The 18,269-nt window shown below is 37.8% G+C and overlaps 1 protein-coding gene across 1 annotated transcript in view; it reads right to left on the bottom strand.

The window, feature by feature from the left end:
• Positions 1-5,081: 5,081 nt before the first annotated feature.
• Positions 5,082-18,269, bottom strand: part of mak (male germ cell-associated kinase) — a 48,383-nt gene continuing 35,195 nt past the window's right edge. Inside the window, exons 9-14 of the mRNA XM_041245178.1 lie at positions 17,464-17,763; positions 16,648-16,838; positions 14,552-14,694; positions 14,307-14,444; positions 10,407-10,523; positions 5,082-6,107 (exon numbers count right to left, since the gene is read on the bottom strand). Of these exons, the coding sequence (XP_041101112.1) occupies positions 5,947-6,107; positions 10,407-10,523; positions 14,307-14,444; positions 14,552-14,694; positions 16,648-16,838; positions 17,464-17,763 (1,050 nt within the window). The 3' untranslated portion in view covers positions 5,082-5,946. The remainder of the gene's footprint in view (positions 6,108-10,406; positions 10,524-14,306; positions 14,445-14,551; positions 14,695-16,647; positions 16,839-17,463; positions 17,764-18,269) is intronic.

Below are 18,269 nucleotides of genomic sequence, written 5' to 3'. Positions count from 1 at the left end.
TAACGGTTGGGCCTTCTGTGAAGAGCCAGTTCTCACCTTCCCAGATAGCCTCTTGTCTCGAAGTGTGCCTGGATGTCGGGCCCATGCTAGCCACTGTCGGACGGCAGAGTGCAGAGAATAGCCGTCTGTTTAGAGCTCTTTCAGCTCTACAGGGCGCTCACGGTAGTAACGTTCCAGAAATATAGAAATGTAGAGGGCCTGATGGCAGCTGCTTCTCAGACTCTTTCATTGTGTCTCCTGGACATGTGCCCTCTACAGGCCTGGTTCAACCATGGCCACCTATTAGCAGTGTCCCATGTGTGTCTAAGGGCACTCTCTTGGTGGAAACAGCTGGCTCATCTACGCCTAGGCATAGCGCTGGTCAGTGTCACCAGATGGGAGGTTGTCACCACGGATGTGTCCAGTCTGGGCTGGGGCCCATGGAGGAGTTTCCTCATCAGATGTAGAGCTACAGGCAGTTTACCTGGCCTTGCAGAATTTTTTACACAGTGTTCAAGGGAGACATGTTTATACACACAGACAACACAACAGTGGTGGCTTACATCAACCCCCAGGGAGGCCTGTGGTCACCCAGTCTCCATCATTTGGCCCGCAAGCTTTTGCTGTGCCTGTATGAGAACCTCCTCACTGCAGGCAGTTCGTTTGCCTGGGGTGATGAACCCCTTTGGTAAGCATCATCTGGGAGAAGTTCGGGAGAGCAGAGAGACTTGTTTGCCTCCCAGGAATCAACCCACTGTCCCCTCTTGTTCTCCATAAGAGGCGGGGAACTGCTGGGAATAGATTCGTTGGCACACCATTGATCGAGGCATCATGCCTTCTCACTGCTCGCAATGCTCCCGCTGTGTCTGGAGAAAATTAGGCAGGACTGGGCCAAGGATCTGGTTTTCAACTCTGATTCAGTTCCTGAGCGGTCAGCCGTGGAGACTGCTGACGCACAGCAACCTGCTCAGTCAGGCGTGGGGGACCTTATGGCACCCAGACCCATCAAGCCTGCAGCTCTGGGTCTGGTCCCTGAACGACTGCATTTGAGCTGTCTAGGACTTTCCAACAGGGTCATTGACACCCTACAGAATGCCAGTATGGGTACCAGTGGAGCATCTTCCAGACCCATGGCAGTTATACTGCAATTTTTGCAGGACTATTTTGATTAGGGGAAATCTGACTATGAAGGCGTCTTTTCTCTGTACCTTTCACCAGCAGCTTTTGTGCTAAAATCTGCTGATATTCTGGTTGTCAGAGTCTGTTATGCTGTATTGGAAAATTCAGAGACAGTAGCAGGAGAAGACTTTTTCTGGGTGTTTTCAACAATAAACATTACCTTGGTTTCCAGAACCAGATGGTTAGTTTAGTTTGGTATTACAGCACTATTGGTAGTCCTTCTGCCATGCACTTGTGTCTCATCATTTACCATACATATGCACTTCCCCTTATGTTGCCCTGCATGCAGTTCTGCTCCCAACAAACTGACACACATCAAATATGTGGGTGCCACACTAGACATTGATAATGGGCATGGAATTCATAGAGGTACAGTGTGATGTTTGTGCCACTATTATGCATTATGCATTCGTCTCCTACCAGACCTGCATAAGTACTGCCTAGATATACATGACCCCCCAACACATGTAATGGCAGTATACCTCATACACAGGTCTCCAGACAAACTTTTTACCCAAGGAGCCAACGGCTCCTTGATCAAAATTTTTGGGCACCAAATCCAGTTGTTAGATGTGGCGAGTCCCTTCCTGTATCAATTTGGGTATTTGTGGCATATACCTCCCTTTTTTAACAATCTCTAATTTATCAGAAAGTTTTCTTGAAAATTGATTTCTAACCAAATCGACTATAATGTCTCCATAAAATTGACCAATTAAAAAAAAAAAAAAAATGTATTTGTAAAAAGCAATTCTAAATATTATTTTGAAATTCTCAATATAGGTCTCTATAATATTGCCACAATATTCTTACACTGCGCACCCTAGCATATTTATGTTCCGCCTCTGCTCAATGATGATCAGACAGCTGCAAAACCAGGGCAGAGCTTTGATTTTCCCATTGGCTAAACTCACAAGACCTTCAACTGAAACGGAGAATACCTTCAACAGTGTTAAAGTTTTTACCCCCTGTCTGATTTTTTGCATTTTTCCACATTTTTCACATTGAATTTGGTCAGATCTTTTTGTGGGTTGTAGTAGTATATAGAGGGAGTCTGAGAGAAAAAATGACACCAAAGTTTGGTGCTTATGTCATTTGTTTGGTGTGCAAGGTAATCAAACATGCAATCTTCAGGTGAGAGCAAGGCGTAAAATCGTCCAGGAAGTCAAAAAGAACCCTAGAACAGCATCCAGGGATCTGCAGGCCTCTCTCGTCTCGGCTAAGGTCAGTGTTCATGATTCCTCAATCAGAAAGACACTGGTCAAAAATGGGATTCATGGCAAGGCGAAAACCACTGCTCACTAAAAATACATGAATGCTCGTCTCCAGTTTGCCAAAAAGCATATGGATGATCCTCAAGAGTTCTGGAATAATGTTGTATGGACAGATGAGTCAAAAGTGGAACTTTTTGGCCAACATGGGCTCCGTTATGTCTGGCAAAAACCAACCACTGCATTCCACAGTAAGAACCTCATACCAACGGTCAAGCATGGTGGACGTAGTGTAATGTTTTGGGGATGCTTTGCTGCATCAGGACCTGGACGACTTGCCATCATTGAAGGAACCACGAATTCTGCTCTGTATCAGAATTCTACAGGAGAATGTCAGGCCATCCGTCCGTGAGCTGAAGCTGAAGTGCTGCTGGGTCATGCAGCAAAACACACAAGCAAGTCTACATCAGAATGGTTGAAGAACAAGAAATTTAAAGTTTTGGAATGGCCTAGTCAAAGTCCAGAACTAAACCCCATTGAGATGTTGTGGCAGGACAGGAAATGAGCAGTTTATGCTCGAAAAACCCACAAATGTCATTGATCTTCATGCAGAACTGCTTCAAGAAGGGCCAAAATTCCTCCACGGTGCAGTGAGAGACTGATCAATAACTACAGGAAGTTGAGCAAGTCACTTAACCTCCTTGAGCGCTGTCTTTCAGGTGAGACTTTGTTGTAAGTGTCTCTGCAGCTGATGCATAGTTCACACACCCTAGTCTTGTATCTTGTAAAGCGCTTTGTGATGGTGGTCCACTATGAAAGGCATTATATATAAAATAAAGATGATTACTATATATAAAAATAGGGCTGTGTTTGAAGGTTTGTTCGCTAGCCAGGAATTCAAACTTAGTTCTAAACCGTTGAAGGTCCATCAGGTAACATTTACACACTGTTTTTTTTTCTCAGTTAACAGAAATTGTTTCACAATGTGTGAGTACTATAAATCACACATTAAATGTCACTCGCATGCAGAATTAGATTTTTTGATTTGTATAATACATATTACGTAAACAAAAGTTTTATTAAAATCCACTACCAAATCGTATTAAGCACATAAACCTTCCTAAACACTTTTTGGGGGTTTTGTTTGCAGTGTGCTGATGCTGGGGAGAATCGGAGTGAAGATGCTTCAAAAGCCTCATCAGCCGTAATTTAATCTCATAGGTTGCTTTAGTATTTTTTCCTGGTGTTTTCCTGTAACGATTTCAGTACAAAATCATGCATCAAAACATGTAGGTTTTCTCAATGTAATAGGGGATATACATACTGTAACCTTATACGAAACCCCGATGCTTTGGTTATATATATGAAAACCCCCAAAACAAATTGTTCTTGTACGACTATATATATGGTTATATATATATATTATATATATATTTAACACCGAAAGAGTTATGACAGTATTGTTCTTTGTTAGTATAGGATAGTATAAAACTAACTTATATATCCACACATTTATGGCCAGATTTGCTTTAGGTTGCTGTTGCCCAACAAATCGCAAAATATTTTTGTTGCATTCTTGTGAATTTCTAGTACAAGCTAATCTACAAATATATATGGCTTGAACAAGGTATTCTGTACCAAACACAGCGGTCCAGATAAGTTGCGTACCTGCCGTTTTTACACATTAAAAAATAGAAATACACACTACATTTAAATGTAATGCGTAAAAAATGTTCTGCCTACCCTAAAACTTCCTCTAACAACTACATCTCCCAGAATAGTGTCGTTACTAGGAAACTGTACGCATCTAAAACTAACCCAACAAACCATACCCAATCTCTTACTAGCCCTATTGTCTTTGCAGCCAATCACAGTAAGAATAAAACAAATGTGAAGCTACACAGGTTGAAACGTAAACACTCCAGTCCTGCTACAAATCCGTCTGGAAACACCGTCCAAGGCAACAGCTAAAAAAATGTGCATATAACATTAAACTAACTGTTTTATAATGAATGTCCTTATTTTAATTATTTAATTACTGTATGGACTGATATTGAAGTTTAACATGTTCACTGAGTTTAAGAATTTAATGTTCATATATAAGTAACGTAATTTTTTGCAGTCAGTGTGATACCTCAGGGGAAAAAAATGCTCTGAGCCGATACAGAACCGTGCAGAACACACGCGTGGTGGTACAGTAGTTCAAAGTAACATTGAAGTTAAAATGGAAGGTTATTTTTTAAGGCCTACCCCGTTACCATTAGATTGTACAGTATTTATCGAGATTACTCATGACTTATGGTAATGTTGCGTTTTACCCCCTGAAAATACATTTTACTCTCTATGTTAAAATTAGATAGTAAGTTACTCCCAGATCCAAAACTTATCTGGAGTGCTGGCCATACACCATATTTACTATAAACAGAGGGAATTAAACTTTGAGGCTTTCCTATTTTTTGCTTTAAAAAAACGGTTTCAGCATTTCAGCGTAGAAGAGTGTGACAGAATGCATTCACAATATCCAATCATTGTAAATATGGTCAGAAATAAACTCTCTTCAGACAAATTGTTGAGACAATTACATTTTTATGACTCATCAAGAAATAAATACAAAACAAGAAAAATATGCTAAACATTACTGTGTAAAAATAAAATACATTCTACATATGGCATATGTATCTAAAAATGTAATAGCTATATTTCCCTTTTTTTTTTTTTACAACTAAAAGATTGTTTTGACAAACATTTTAGTTAGCTACAGTATTTCGAGATTGTAATACATTTAATACAGTGTTCGACAAGAGTTACAAATAAAAACGATTCTAATGAAATGAATAAATTACATAAAAAGCAGTAATTGTTTAGCGTGTCTGTATTTTATTGGGGAATGGTGCAGAGAACATACATCTTTCTGTAACAATCACAATTTGTACATCTAGTAACTGCTTTCTGAGATTCGGGTACCCCTCCATAAGAAACCATGCAGCCCACTGCAATTCATTTCATGCAGGTCCTAAACCATTATTTGATAAGAATACTTAAAAGTAAATGGGGCCAACTGATGTACAACCTCAAACTAACTTAAACGGCTCAGTAGGAAACTCCAGTCATTGCTCAACAAACAGAGTTTAATTCAATTGCATTTTAACACTTGGGAGGGCCCTGTTTAATTTTTTAATAATGTTTAAAATGATTATCCAGAAAGGCCAAGCTCTTCATTTTTAGCATGCAGCACAGGCATAAAGAATGACAGATCTATTTGTCTTCAAGCTACAAAATATATTTTTATTCCACCATATTTACAGCAATCTTTATGAAAAACAATATTAACATAGGTTTATTCGAAGGAACTTAACAAATAACATGTATTTTATTTTATTTTTTTTATATTGGTTATTAAAGTTTATTCATAGAAAAAAAAAATCTCACTTTCAAGTAGTAAGAGTCGGAAGCCTCTCTATGATTCACATGCTCATTCAAAGGTATTGCTTCTTTTATCCAGGGGTGACTGGTCTGCACGTTGTCAGACCACAAACATTTTAGAAGTGGACCTCATAGAAAAAAAAACAAACAAGTTATGCTACCGATGGGTACTATATTTGGCTGCCCAGTCTATTCTTCCGTGCACAGGTTGGATTGGTGGAGCCTGGGATAAGAGGTTACCAGAATTTTTTCCAGCAGTGTTGAAACTTGTGCCTGACAATTGTGAACGTGCTGCTTTGGTCTTCCATCCATCATAATCTGCAAAAAAAGTCAATCACAATTCAAATTAGCTCTAAAAAAAACCTGTGCAGTTTATATTGGACATTTTAAAAACCACCCAGCTGCCCCTTTATTTAGGCAATTTCCATGTTAAAAATTCTTTTTTTTTTTTTTTGCAGATTTTTCATTCTTCATCCTCAAATAAGCAATCTGGACAGTTTGCAAAACAATTTTTGCTATGTTTTTTAAACACACTTTTTTATTGTTATGAAAAACAGAAATACAGTATTTCAATAGAACTTAAATAATAAAACAACAACACCGTGTTTACAATTGTAGCATTATAATATAACCACAACATAACCATTTTTTTCCCCCAATGGGAGCATTATAATAAGATTATAATACTTGTGCTGGCACATCACTTTTTAGAATTTTTTTTTTTTTTTTTTTTTTTTTTGCATTATAGATTTCAAAGCAGACACACTTCAAACACTCATCAATGCTAACATCTTTATATAGCACATATACATCAGAAAAATTGCGTTGCAAATTTTGAATCAGGTCATATACATTATCTGTGAAGTGTAGTACAATAAATAAATAGGTTGTTTTGACCAGTACCAATCCTGCCAAGACTTCATTACAACCTGTAACACCAACAAATAAAGAAAGAAATCTCCTCGTTTTATTCTCTGTAGACACAGGCATCCATTTTTCACTCTCAGCTGTGTATATACAGATAGGCCGGTTGGTCAAGCACATTTCTTAGGGACTGCTGCCACCTGCCAGTGAAAATCAAAACTGCAGACAAATTTACTCTTGTCAACTTATTTATTAACTGAAGCACGTTAAAAAGACGTGTTAAACTTTGCAGATACACATATAAACACCTGCTCGCTATTCTCATGGGAGAGACAAATTTGGAAATACACATGGAAAATGCATGATAAGCAGCTGGGTGGTTAAAAGTTACAAACAGAATATCCCAGAAATCAGCTCCAGCCGCTTTTAAAAAAAATGCATTAGACACAGACATATCCTGTTTTGACTGATGTGGAAGCTTCATAAAAGGACTATTGTATATTGAAATAGATGAGTTTTGAGTGACATTTTGCATTAACAGTGAATGTGAATGAAGAGCAAATTATTCCAAATAGTTGAACAGTTGATTTAAATACACTATACACTAAGGAAACAAATAACTAAACAACTATAACCACTACTTCTTGCAGTCAAGTTTGACCTTCCTTAGTGGCAACTGGCTTTAGCTTGGATGGTTTTGTTTTCTCATTCTGAATATCGGATGTAGAAGAAAACTCTGATAGAAGCAGAAGAGATGGAAGAAGAGAGGAATAAATAAAGAATAAAGAAGCATGAAAAGAAGAAAATGAATGTGCATCATATGATATAAATGGAACTTGGGCCTATCACACAGCTGCTGGTATGCAAATTGGTGTTGTATGTGAAATTTACAAAAAAAAAAAAAAAAAGAGGCAAAGTTTTTTTTTTTAAAGGGATTTAGATTTTAGTACTTGCAAATTGAAACTTTTCAGTCTGCTTTGTATTTATTGCATCAGTAAATGTACAGCAAAATCTTGACTTTAAGATTACCGCTAGATTTTGCTGAAGGTGTTGGCATCTGAAATGATTTATAGGAGATATTTCCGGTTGCATTAGAGATGGTGCAGTCTCAATTACATAAAAGCACACTTCGCAGGGATTCTTTTTTTTTTTTTTTTTAAATGCATATCTTGCAATATTCAATACAGACCATAGAAACAGTGGAATATTTTCCTTCAAAATTACGTCTTGATGCTGTTTGGTTTCTGGTACTCAAACACAGTTAAATCAGCTGTCAAATACAACGTTCACTGTGCTGCTAGTTCTAGACTAGTACCCAAACTGTGAAGGCAATAAAGTGTAATTCTGCATTAGCTTGTCAGGTAGTGAATCTGAATTCCGTCATTGCCACTTTTTACAGCTATGTAGCTTCGGTGTTATTAAAAATTGACTGGTTAACACAATAGCTGAACCTTGTTTATTTTTACTTAACAATGGCTCATTGGTTAATCTTTCTCAGCGTAAAGCTCTACTATTTTTCATCTATGGATATCACCAGCTGCTACACTCCCCTGTCCTTGGCTCTGCATGTTTAGATATTGTTCAGTCGGAGTGGAGCACAACCAGGCTGTATGGGGTCAGGCCAGCAACTGTGGAAGCATGGATGACTGTGAGTTGGAGTTCTTTTTATATATATATATATATATATATATATATATATATATATATATATATACTATATATTAAATATATTTTATTTTGTACAGCTATGGTATTTTTTTTTGTAAAAAAAAAAAAAAAAACTGAACATAAAAAAGAAGTGAATACTGAATTTCAACAGCAGGAGTAAAAGGAATACTTAAAAGGCTAGTGTGAGACGATTGTATTATACAATGCCGTGAAATACTATTTGCCCCGTCTGACTTTCTGCAGTTTTGCATATTTTTGACACAATGTTATCAGATCTTCAACCAAAATCTAATATTAGATAAAAGGTACCCTGAGTGAACAAATAACACAAACTTTTGATACTTATTTATTTATTAAAGAAAGTTATGCAACACCTGATGTCCCCATGTTTAAAAGTAATCGCCCCCTTAGACTCAACAACTGGTTACGCCACCTTTAGCAGCAATAACTGCAACCAAATGCATCCTGTAGTTATTGATCAGTCTCTCACAGTGCCCTAGAGAGATTCTGGCCCACTCCTTCATGCTGAACTGCTTCAACTCAGTGACATTTGTGGGTTTTCGAGCATAAACTGCTCGTTTCAGGTCTTGCCACAACATCTCAATGGGGTTTAGGTCTCGACTTTGACTAGGCCATTCCAAAACTTTAAATTTCCTTTTCTTCAGTTATTCTGATGTAGACTTGCTTGTTTGTTTTGGATCATTATCTTGCTGCATGACCCAGCTGTGCTTCAGCTTCAGCTTCAGCTCACGGACAGATGGCCTGACATTCTTCTGTAGAATTCTCTGATACAGAGCATAATTCATGGTTCCTTCAATGATGGCAAGTCGTCCAGATCCTGATGCAGCAAAGCATCCCCAAATCATGACACTACCACCACCATGCTTGACCGTTGCTATGTTTCGCCAGATAACGGGGCCCATGTTGGCCAAAAAGTTCCACTTTTGATTTATCTGTCCATAGAACATTGTTCCAGAACTCTTGAGGATCATCCAGGTGCTTTTTGGCAAACTTGAGACGAGCATTCGTGTTCTTCTTGGTGAGCAGTGGTTTCCACCTTGTTACTCTGCTTGAATCCCATTTTTGCTTAGTGTCTTTCTGATTGTGGAGTCATGAACACTGACCTTAGCCAAGGTGAGAGATGCCTGCAGATCCCTGGATGTTGTTCTAGGGTTCTTTGTGACTTCCTGGATGATTTTACGCCTTGCTCTTGGAGAGATTTTGGCAGGACGGCCACTCCTGGGAAGATTCACTACTGTCCCAAACTTCCTCCATTTGGACAATATGGCTTTGACTGTGGTGTGGTGGAGCCCTAGAGCCTTAGAAATGGCTTTGTAACCCTTTCCAGACTGATAGGCATCAACAACTTTTTTCCAGAGGTCTTCAGGAATTTCTTTTGATCGTGGCATGATGTGCCTCTAGAACCTGTGTGCTGACAACTTCACTTTGATGGTAAGGGCCAAAGTTAATCAGATTTATATTGGGCAGGGTTGGCCCAAGTCAGGCCTGATTTTGTTAACCAAGGTATTCAAACAGCTTACCCTAATTATCCATTTAATTGGGTTGAGTTAACTAGGGGGGGAAGTAACTTTTTCAGACCTGAAGATTGCTTGTTTGATTACCTTGCACTCCAAACAAATGAAACAAGCACCAAACTTTGATGTCATTTTTCTCTCAGACTCCCTCCCTCACTACTACAACCCACAAAAAGATATGAACAAATTCAATGTGAAAAATGTGCAAAAATGCAGAAACTTTTTCACGGCACTGTAGGTACAGATCATCGTGGAGAAGAGGGCTGCTCCTTTAATTCAAAGTCAAAAGATTAACAATGAAAACTATACTGAAGAAGTTTAGGAAAATTGATTAAAATCCATAGGGGCAACTATTGTAAAGATCGTTTAAGTTTTTCACTATTTAAAAGTTTCAAACTACTTCCAAAAGATTTCGGCCACCAGCGACTTGCTGAAGCTTTCTCATTAGAAGCCAGAATGCATTTATTTATTTATTTATTTGGACAAATGTTTATTATTGATTAAATCATTAGCTGAGCTATCTTTGTTTAAAATAACCTGTAATCCTTACTTGCAGATGGACCTCCTAAGGGTGCCAGCTGAATCCTCTGTCCAGCTGAACCAACCTCCTTTTTCTGAAATGATGGGATGTATACTCCAGAAGTATAGTGAGTCCCTCCAAAATGTGCTGTAAATTAAAAAGGAATCAATAGATTTTTAATGGGGAAACATTTCACAATTTTAGTATAAAACTAAGCGAAAGCTTACCTGAACTATGCATAAATTGAAAATATCTCTCAACAGCTGAGGGAGCAATGCATTTTTAACACAAAACAAAATGGCAATAAGAAATATGCACCAGCCTTAATGGTAACACTGCAACTGTAACTTGATAAGGGTGGAACCGTTTGCATTTATGTGGTATGTTGAATATTGTATTACAATGAGATCAATACTGACATTAAAAGTATTATCTTTACAAAATATTAGGTTGGATATTTGTTTATATGCACATTTGATGGCCGAAATTGTAAACCTATAAACATTGGGTACGCAACTCCAAGGTACCTATTTTTGAAGCTGCAAAAACCTGTACAACAATCCATTAACTGATGATTTCTGCAACATAGTTGTTTCTTGCTAGTTCTATTCCATTACAATTGTTTTATTTCTCCCATTAAATGTGCTTTTGTCTTTGCACTTTCTTCAAAACGGAGTCCTTGAGACTTCTCAATACTAGGACTTCACAGAAATCAATGACCACAAGGAGCTAGCAATAACACCAAACAAAACTGGCAACAAATTTGCAGAACTATTTGATGTTTTAGAATTATAATAAGCAAACCCTTTTTTTCTCAAAACAAGATTTAACTTAAATTATTAATTTAATTATTATTTGTCATTATGAAACCATATTCTTTCAGATGCTTAGAATTCAGACACTTATTTTCTAACAAGCTGTTGTATCACCAGAGTACCACCAAGCAGAAAGTGCTTCTGCCCCTGCTTTGTTCGGGACATGTTTTATTTTATAAGTGTGGGTCCAGTAGCCTCAGTAAAGAAAATCAGGTTTGGGTACTCTTCCAGTAGGCCATGGAAATGCACAGTGATAGAACAGACATATGTAGCTGCCTTATTCAGCCGCAGCTGATTGCTTTGATAGAAAAATGATATTTTCAACAACCAAACGTGTATCTATCCTAAAAAAATAAATTGTGACTCATGACTGGATAGTAACGAGTATAGTATATCTAACCATCAATAAAATAATACAACCTTTTCCTTATGGGACAATGTGCATAAACGTGGATTATTTATTCAAAGAGTAATGCTACTCCAGAAGCAGTTATTCCCAGAGTAAAACTGGATTGCAAGAGAGTGGATTTACAGAGGAGCTACTATTCCCAGAGAAATTAATCTGAGTAGATTAGGTAAAGTGTTCAAGGCTCCATACCATTCCATGACAATGGCCACCATCAATATTTCACACGTTAGGCCCCTTATTTTCCTTTGTAGCTGCCTAGTTTCTAACTACTTTTCTCAGTATAGTTGCTTTGCTATTGCGTTATCGAGGGTTTTTTTAACACACCATAGGGACTTGTTATGAAGGTTAATAACTAAATGTGATCTAAAAAATGGAAATTAACCAACTTTAAAGTGCTTGCTGGGAAGGGAATCTTCTTCACCTGTTTCAGAACCCTCCTGCAAAGAGATGTGCCAGACTGTATTGACACTTACTATAGCCTACTATAACCTACATGCAATTTGTAACATTTATTTTAAAACTTCGTATAGAGTACCTAGTTGTTGTTTTGTTTTGTTTTTTGTAATCAGTTTATCGACTGTTGGCGATTTGTGAGACTATACACATCTAAAGAAAAAACAGCATTGTTTGTAATGCATGTAATGTTAGTAAACAATAAATCATTGATTAAATTCTTCACTGTGTAAGTCAAGGATTAGTCTGATCTCTAAATACTCTTCCTGCTTTGTTCTCTCTTTAAAATTAAATATTTGTCAGAAAGCCAATAAATTATCATATACAAAATACTAAATGAAAGAAAGTAGCCTACTGCACTGCTAAACTAACCTTTACCCAAGTTTAACTTACTGTCTTAATTAATTTAGTAAGGCCTATTCACATTTGACACGAAGACAGCTGTAGTGGGTGACGTCAGACCAGAACCAGGAACCAACAAATAAACAACAGAGAGGTGGAGTTGGGTGGAGCTGAGCGATTGGTTTCGCTCACCATTTAATAATGAACAGACAGAAAATAAAAGGTTGTAAAGACAAACAAAACACAGGACACGGCACTTTCGCCAAAATAAAGAGACAAACAAAACGGACTACACAGACAAACACGATGAACTATTATTTAACTATGATTTAACTATTACTATGATTATTACCTCTGTCTCCACTCATTGAACACATAAACTCTGAGTGAGTGAAAACATGCTGCTTTTATGCAGCTGTACCGAGACTCGATTGCTAATCATTCAATTGGAGTCTCTGTACAACTGCACGTGAATTAATAAAGTGCAATTTCCCGTGCTCGCATATTATTACATTTTACCTGCACATGAAGTGCTGTGCAATCCTCGTGCCTAAATACAAATATACATTTTAAACAACTCGTGTTCCACAGACCCATTTATATCCCGTGTACCAATGACTATACACCAACATTAACACACATAACACAACACAAATAAATAGCCCAGGGGCGGGCACTTTGCCACAACATCTGATGCGATTTGTCCTGCAATAAAGTGACACTTTCACTGAGATACTGCCTTTCATACCAGATGTGACACACACGTGCAATGTTATAGGTGACTCTCCTGTGATTGGTCATTGGTCAGTTCCCTAGCTGCCGCGCGACAAAAAAAAAATAAAATAAACACCAATCCTATTTTTTTCCGTGCCGTTTCAGTGTGAATAGTTCTTATCAAAAGTTTTTTTGTTTTTGTTTTTGTTTTTTTTGTGCCATGGTGTGCCGTAGTACACATTTGCTTGTCGCACCGCGTCCGCTGTGAATAGGCCTTTACTCTGCTGTTTACTCAGACAGTACCTATTTTTCAGTTATTCTACTTTTATGCAAGCCACTCATTATGATGTAAAAATAAAAGATGTTGATTGCCTGATGCCTATTATCCATGTCCCGTGAGATTCTACAAGGCAACCACAATAAATTTAGTTACCAGTTTGATTTGTGAATCAATTACCTTTCAGCTCCTCTAATTTGTCATATGTTTTTTCTTTTAAGGGTGTTTTTTCAGTGGATTTAGTTATATTGTCTTCTGTATGGAAGTCGGAGAAAGAAGACAGTTAATGAAAAGGAATGGGAATGGTGATAGAAAACAAAGACAGTAATTAGATTATACCACAGGTAATTATTTTAGATTTATGTGAAATACAGTGCTGAATGAAAAACAGGAAATACAAATTGCATGAAACACATGAACAGTATTACCTAACCATCCTCTAAATCAAAAACCCTAGACAAGGCAGACTGGAATTTGCTAGATATATGGAACCATGTAATACCTTGTATATCAGGAGAGGTAACGTTATCTTTTAATTTCTCCTCTGAAGCTGATTTTTCATTCCCTAAACAGGTTTTTAAAGGTGAAATATGAAAAGGAATCAGAAAAGATTATGAAAAGGCATGAGACAGAAATACAGACAAAAGGATGTGTAGAAGGATCCACTGAAGTTAGACTGCATTTTTTGTACATTAGTGCATACACGATCTTAAGGAATAAACAAGTGAAGACATTCTCTTTTTTAAATGCCAACATAAAAATCACCACAATGGTTATATGGCATTACTGCAGTAAAAAATGTGTACTACGATCAGTTATACGTGGCTGCTTGTGTAGAGCTATAATTATTTATTGAATTTCACTTGATGGGACTTTTTTTGTATCCTTTTAAATATAGCAGTTCACCTCCAGTACCGTACCTGCATTGGCTCTGTTAACTGACATTCCTCCTCCAATTGGCCTCAGTGGTTTAGTAATTAAAGTTGAAGAATTGCCCCATAGATCTTGGGATGATTCTTTATTTCCTACTACTACTGAAGAATTCTTGTGATTTACACCTGAAATAGACCAGCAATATTAAAGAGAAGAATAATCATCAGTAATAAATAAAATATTGTAATGCACAATGAAGATGTCAATTTAAAAAAGATCCAAAGCTTCTTACCAGGAAGGTACCTTGATTGTTGTAAATAGTGTTGCCGTGCTGAAGATGAGTTTGAAACTCCTGACTCTATCCTGTTTACTATGGCATTGGCTGTAACTCTGTTTCCAGTACCATATGCATAGGAGGGGTTCTGTTCTGCAGACCTGAATAGTGTGATGGAAATGAAAGGAAATGTTTTATAGAATGTGTTGTTTTGCAACATTGATAGCTGTGTAACTATTTCAGTAAGAACTAGGGTCTGGTCAGTGCTAATGTGATTTATTTGTCTTGTTTTGTATTTTCATGTTTGCACTTTGTAGATGGAATAACAAACTCCAAGATTACATTTATGCATTACATTTATACCACTAAATGCAGACACAGCGGCTCTCAAAAGTATTCACCCTCCTTGGACTTTTCCACATTTTATTGTGTTACAACATGGAATCAAAATTGATTTAATCTACAAATTGTTCTAAATTACAAATACAAAACAGAAAATAATTGATTGCATAAGTATTCGCCCCCTTGACAGAGGAACCTTTGGCAGCAATTACAGCCATGAGTCTAATTGGATAAGTCTCTACCAGCTTTGCACATCTGGACACTGCAATTTTTGCCCATTCTTCTTTGCAAAACTGCTCAAGTTGGATGGGGACCTTTGGTGAAAAGCAATTTTCAACTCTTTCCACATATTCTCAATTGGACTGAGGTCCGGGTTTTGACTGGGCCACTCCAGGACATTGACCTTTTTGTTTTTAAGCCATTCCAGTGTGGCTTTGGCTGTATGTCTGGGGTCATTGTCCTGCTGGAAGATGAATCTTCTCCCAAGTCCCAGGTCTCTTGCAGACTTCAGCAGGTTTTCCTCCAGGATTTCTCTATACTTTGCTGCATCCATTTTGCCCTCTATCTTCACAAGCTTTCCAGGCCCTGACGCAGAGAAGCATCCCCACAGCATGATTCTGCCGCCACCATGCTTCACAGCAGGGATGGTGTTCTCAGGATGATGTGCGGTGTTAGGCTTGTGCCAAACATAGCGCTTAGTGTTGAGGCCAAAAAGCTCTATTTTGGTCTCATCAGATCATAGAATCCTCTTCCACTTGGTCTCAGAGTCTCCCACATGCCTTCTGGAAAACTCTAGCTGAGATATGATGCAAGTCTTTTTCAACAATGGCTTTCTTTTTGCCACTCTCCAATAAAGGCCAGTTTTGTGAAGCACCCAGGCTATTGTTGCCGTATGCACAGTGTCCCCCAGCTCAGCCGTGGAAGACTGTAACTCCTTTAGAGTTGCCATAGGCCTCTTGGTGGCTTCTCAACTAGTGCCCTTCTTGCCTGGAAGTTTTTGAGGACAGCCTGTTCTACACAGATTCACAGTTGTGCCATATTCTCTCCATTTAATAAAGGACTTTACTGTGCTCCGGGAGATATTCAATGCCTTGGAAATGTTCTTATATCCTATCCGATTGGTGCTTTTAAAGAACCTTATTCCGAATTTGCTTTGAATGTTCCTTCGTCTTCATGATGTAGTTTTTGTTAGGAAATGTACTAACCAATTGTGGGATCTCCCAGAGACAGGTGTATTTAACCTGAAGTCATATGAAACACCTTAATTGCACACAGATGGACTTCATTCAACTAATTATGTGGCTTCTAAAGACAATTGGTTGCACCAAAGCTTATTTAGGTGTGTCATAGCAAAGGGGGTGAATACTTAGGCAATCAATTATTTTCTGTTTTATATTTGTAATTCATTTAGAACAATTTGTAGATTTTATTTTTTCACTTTGACATTATGGACTTTTTTGTGTTGATCAGTTAGGTTGATCACCTAATTTTAAATCCATTTTGATTCCATGTTGTAACACAATAAAATGTGGAAAAGTCCAAGGGGGGGTGAATACTTTTGAGAGCCACTGTATGTCTCAGATGGTAAAGAATTACAATCTACTACTTTAATTGAAAACAATAGGATAGGTACCTGACCCACAAACTTTAGGGGGCACCCCTGGAACTTGGTACTTTAGGACAAATAAGTCATATTTTAAAATTATTCATCTGGAGTGTATTTTGTGATCTACCACAATTACGGCCTGCGTTGCAATCAGGTTGTGACTTACCGAAAGAGAGACTCCTCATTTATTTTTTCCTTCATGGATCCTATACTACACTTTTTTGAATAGGAGACACCAATGTCTGAATCATCAAATTCGTCCCAGCTGTCCGAGGTTTTCAGTATAGTCTGCCCCCAGCGCCTTCGGCCACTTTTACTACCAACAATACTATTTTCATTGCCCGCTGCAGCTGGTTTCTGATTAAGAAAACAGAATTACAAATGAGTGAAGTGCATTGAGTCAATATTAAATTGTGAAAGTAGTTGTGAAATACTTGTTTCACATAAGAAAAAATGCACACACAGCTGACAGCACCAACAGTCTCTCAAACTTGAAATAATCTGTTATAATTATTATATGTACATCAGAAGCTAAGTTCCATGATGCATTATACTATAGCTAAATTGAGTTTGTTCGGAGAACTAAAGCACACTGCCATCTGGTTATGGCCTTATGTTACTTTTGGGTTCTAAGTTTGGAAAGGCAAATCATTTAGCTGTCACTGCAATCAATAAGTATGACTGAGTATACAATACTGGTGTGTTGTACAAACACTTGAAAGCCAATTTATAAACAATACTGGTATTGCACTTTGCAATAAACAATTCTGATAAAAGCAGCCTAATGTTTTGTATCACCTATTGTAATGGCTCACAGTATTGTTTCCCTGGTTGTTTTGTTTCGTGCTGTTGTGCTCTTTTGATATGTCTATGGTCTTAAAATCAAGCCACAGATGATATTTCTGTTAAAGTTAAAGTACAGTGTGCTGAACTATATGCTTTCTTTTCATATATCTAATTTCTAAAATATGTCTTCACGTACAACTGCAGGGCTGTTATTTGTGGTTGGTAGGTATGGCTGGTGCTGTTTGAAGGTCATATTTGGTAGGTCAGACTGGTTGGACATCTGTTGTGGCAGTTGAATCTGCTGCAGTGGTTGGTGGTTTACTTTGGGCTGAACCTCGATGATAGGCTCCGGTGAAGACTGTGGCTCGGTTTTAGACAGGGATACTGGCTTCGGCTCTGTTGGCTGTACTGGTTTGTTCTGGGCCTTTTGCTGCTCTACATACTGTGGAGGTGGTCCCAAAATTTGTCCAACTTGAAAGTAAGGGTACAGCAGTGCCTGAAAGATACAATCAGTTAATTGACAACTGCCTATTGTTATATTTTCAGATTGATGGGTAATAACCAGATGGCTTATATCCTACATTAGATTACCCTTTTACATTAAGAACGCCCTATCAGCAGTTTGTGCAGGTCATGGTTGGTGTGTGACACGTGCAAAAACCACATTTTTAAATCTGAAAGATTAAAAATAATAATAATAATAATAATTGCAGGGCTCTAAATTGGCAACAAAAAGGGCGAGGCCAAAATGGCCTTCAGTTTAATACATTTGTAGAGGGCACGAAGGCCATTAAACTTAAGTCAGAGTGTAGGATGCTGTGCAATTTTGCTCAGGATTCAAATATAAGCTAATTATTGGCCATGGAAAGAAACAACACCATCTGACCCTTTGCAGTTCTATGGTTGACCAGGTCTGACATTACAATTTTCCCTTTCCGGTCCAATGTCGGGCCCTGTCTGACATCATCAAAAAGACGTCAAGCACAGTTCTCTAGTCGTTTT

This window comes from Polyodon spathula, chromosome 3 (assembly GCF_017654505.1).
Source record: "Polyodon spathula isolate WHYD16114869_AA chromosome 3, ASM1765450v1, whole genome shotgun sequence".
Classification (NCBI taxonomy): Eukaryota; Metazoa; Chordata; class Actinopteri; order Acipenseriformes; family Polyodontidae; genus Polyodon; species Polyodon spathula.
Note: the sequence above shows the minus strand (reverse complement) of the source record. Positions and strands in the feature narration are given on the sequence as shown.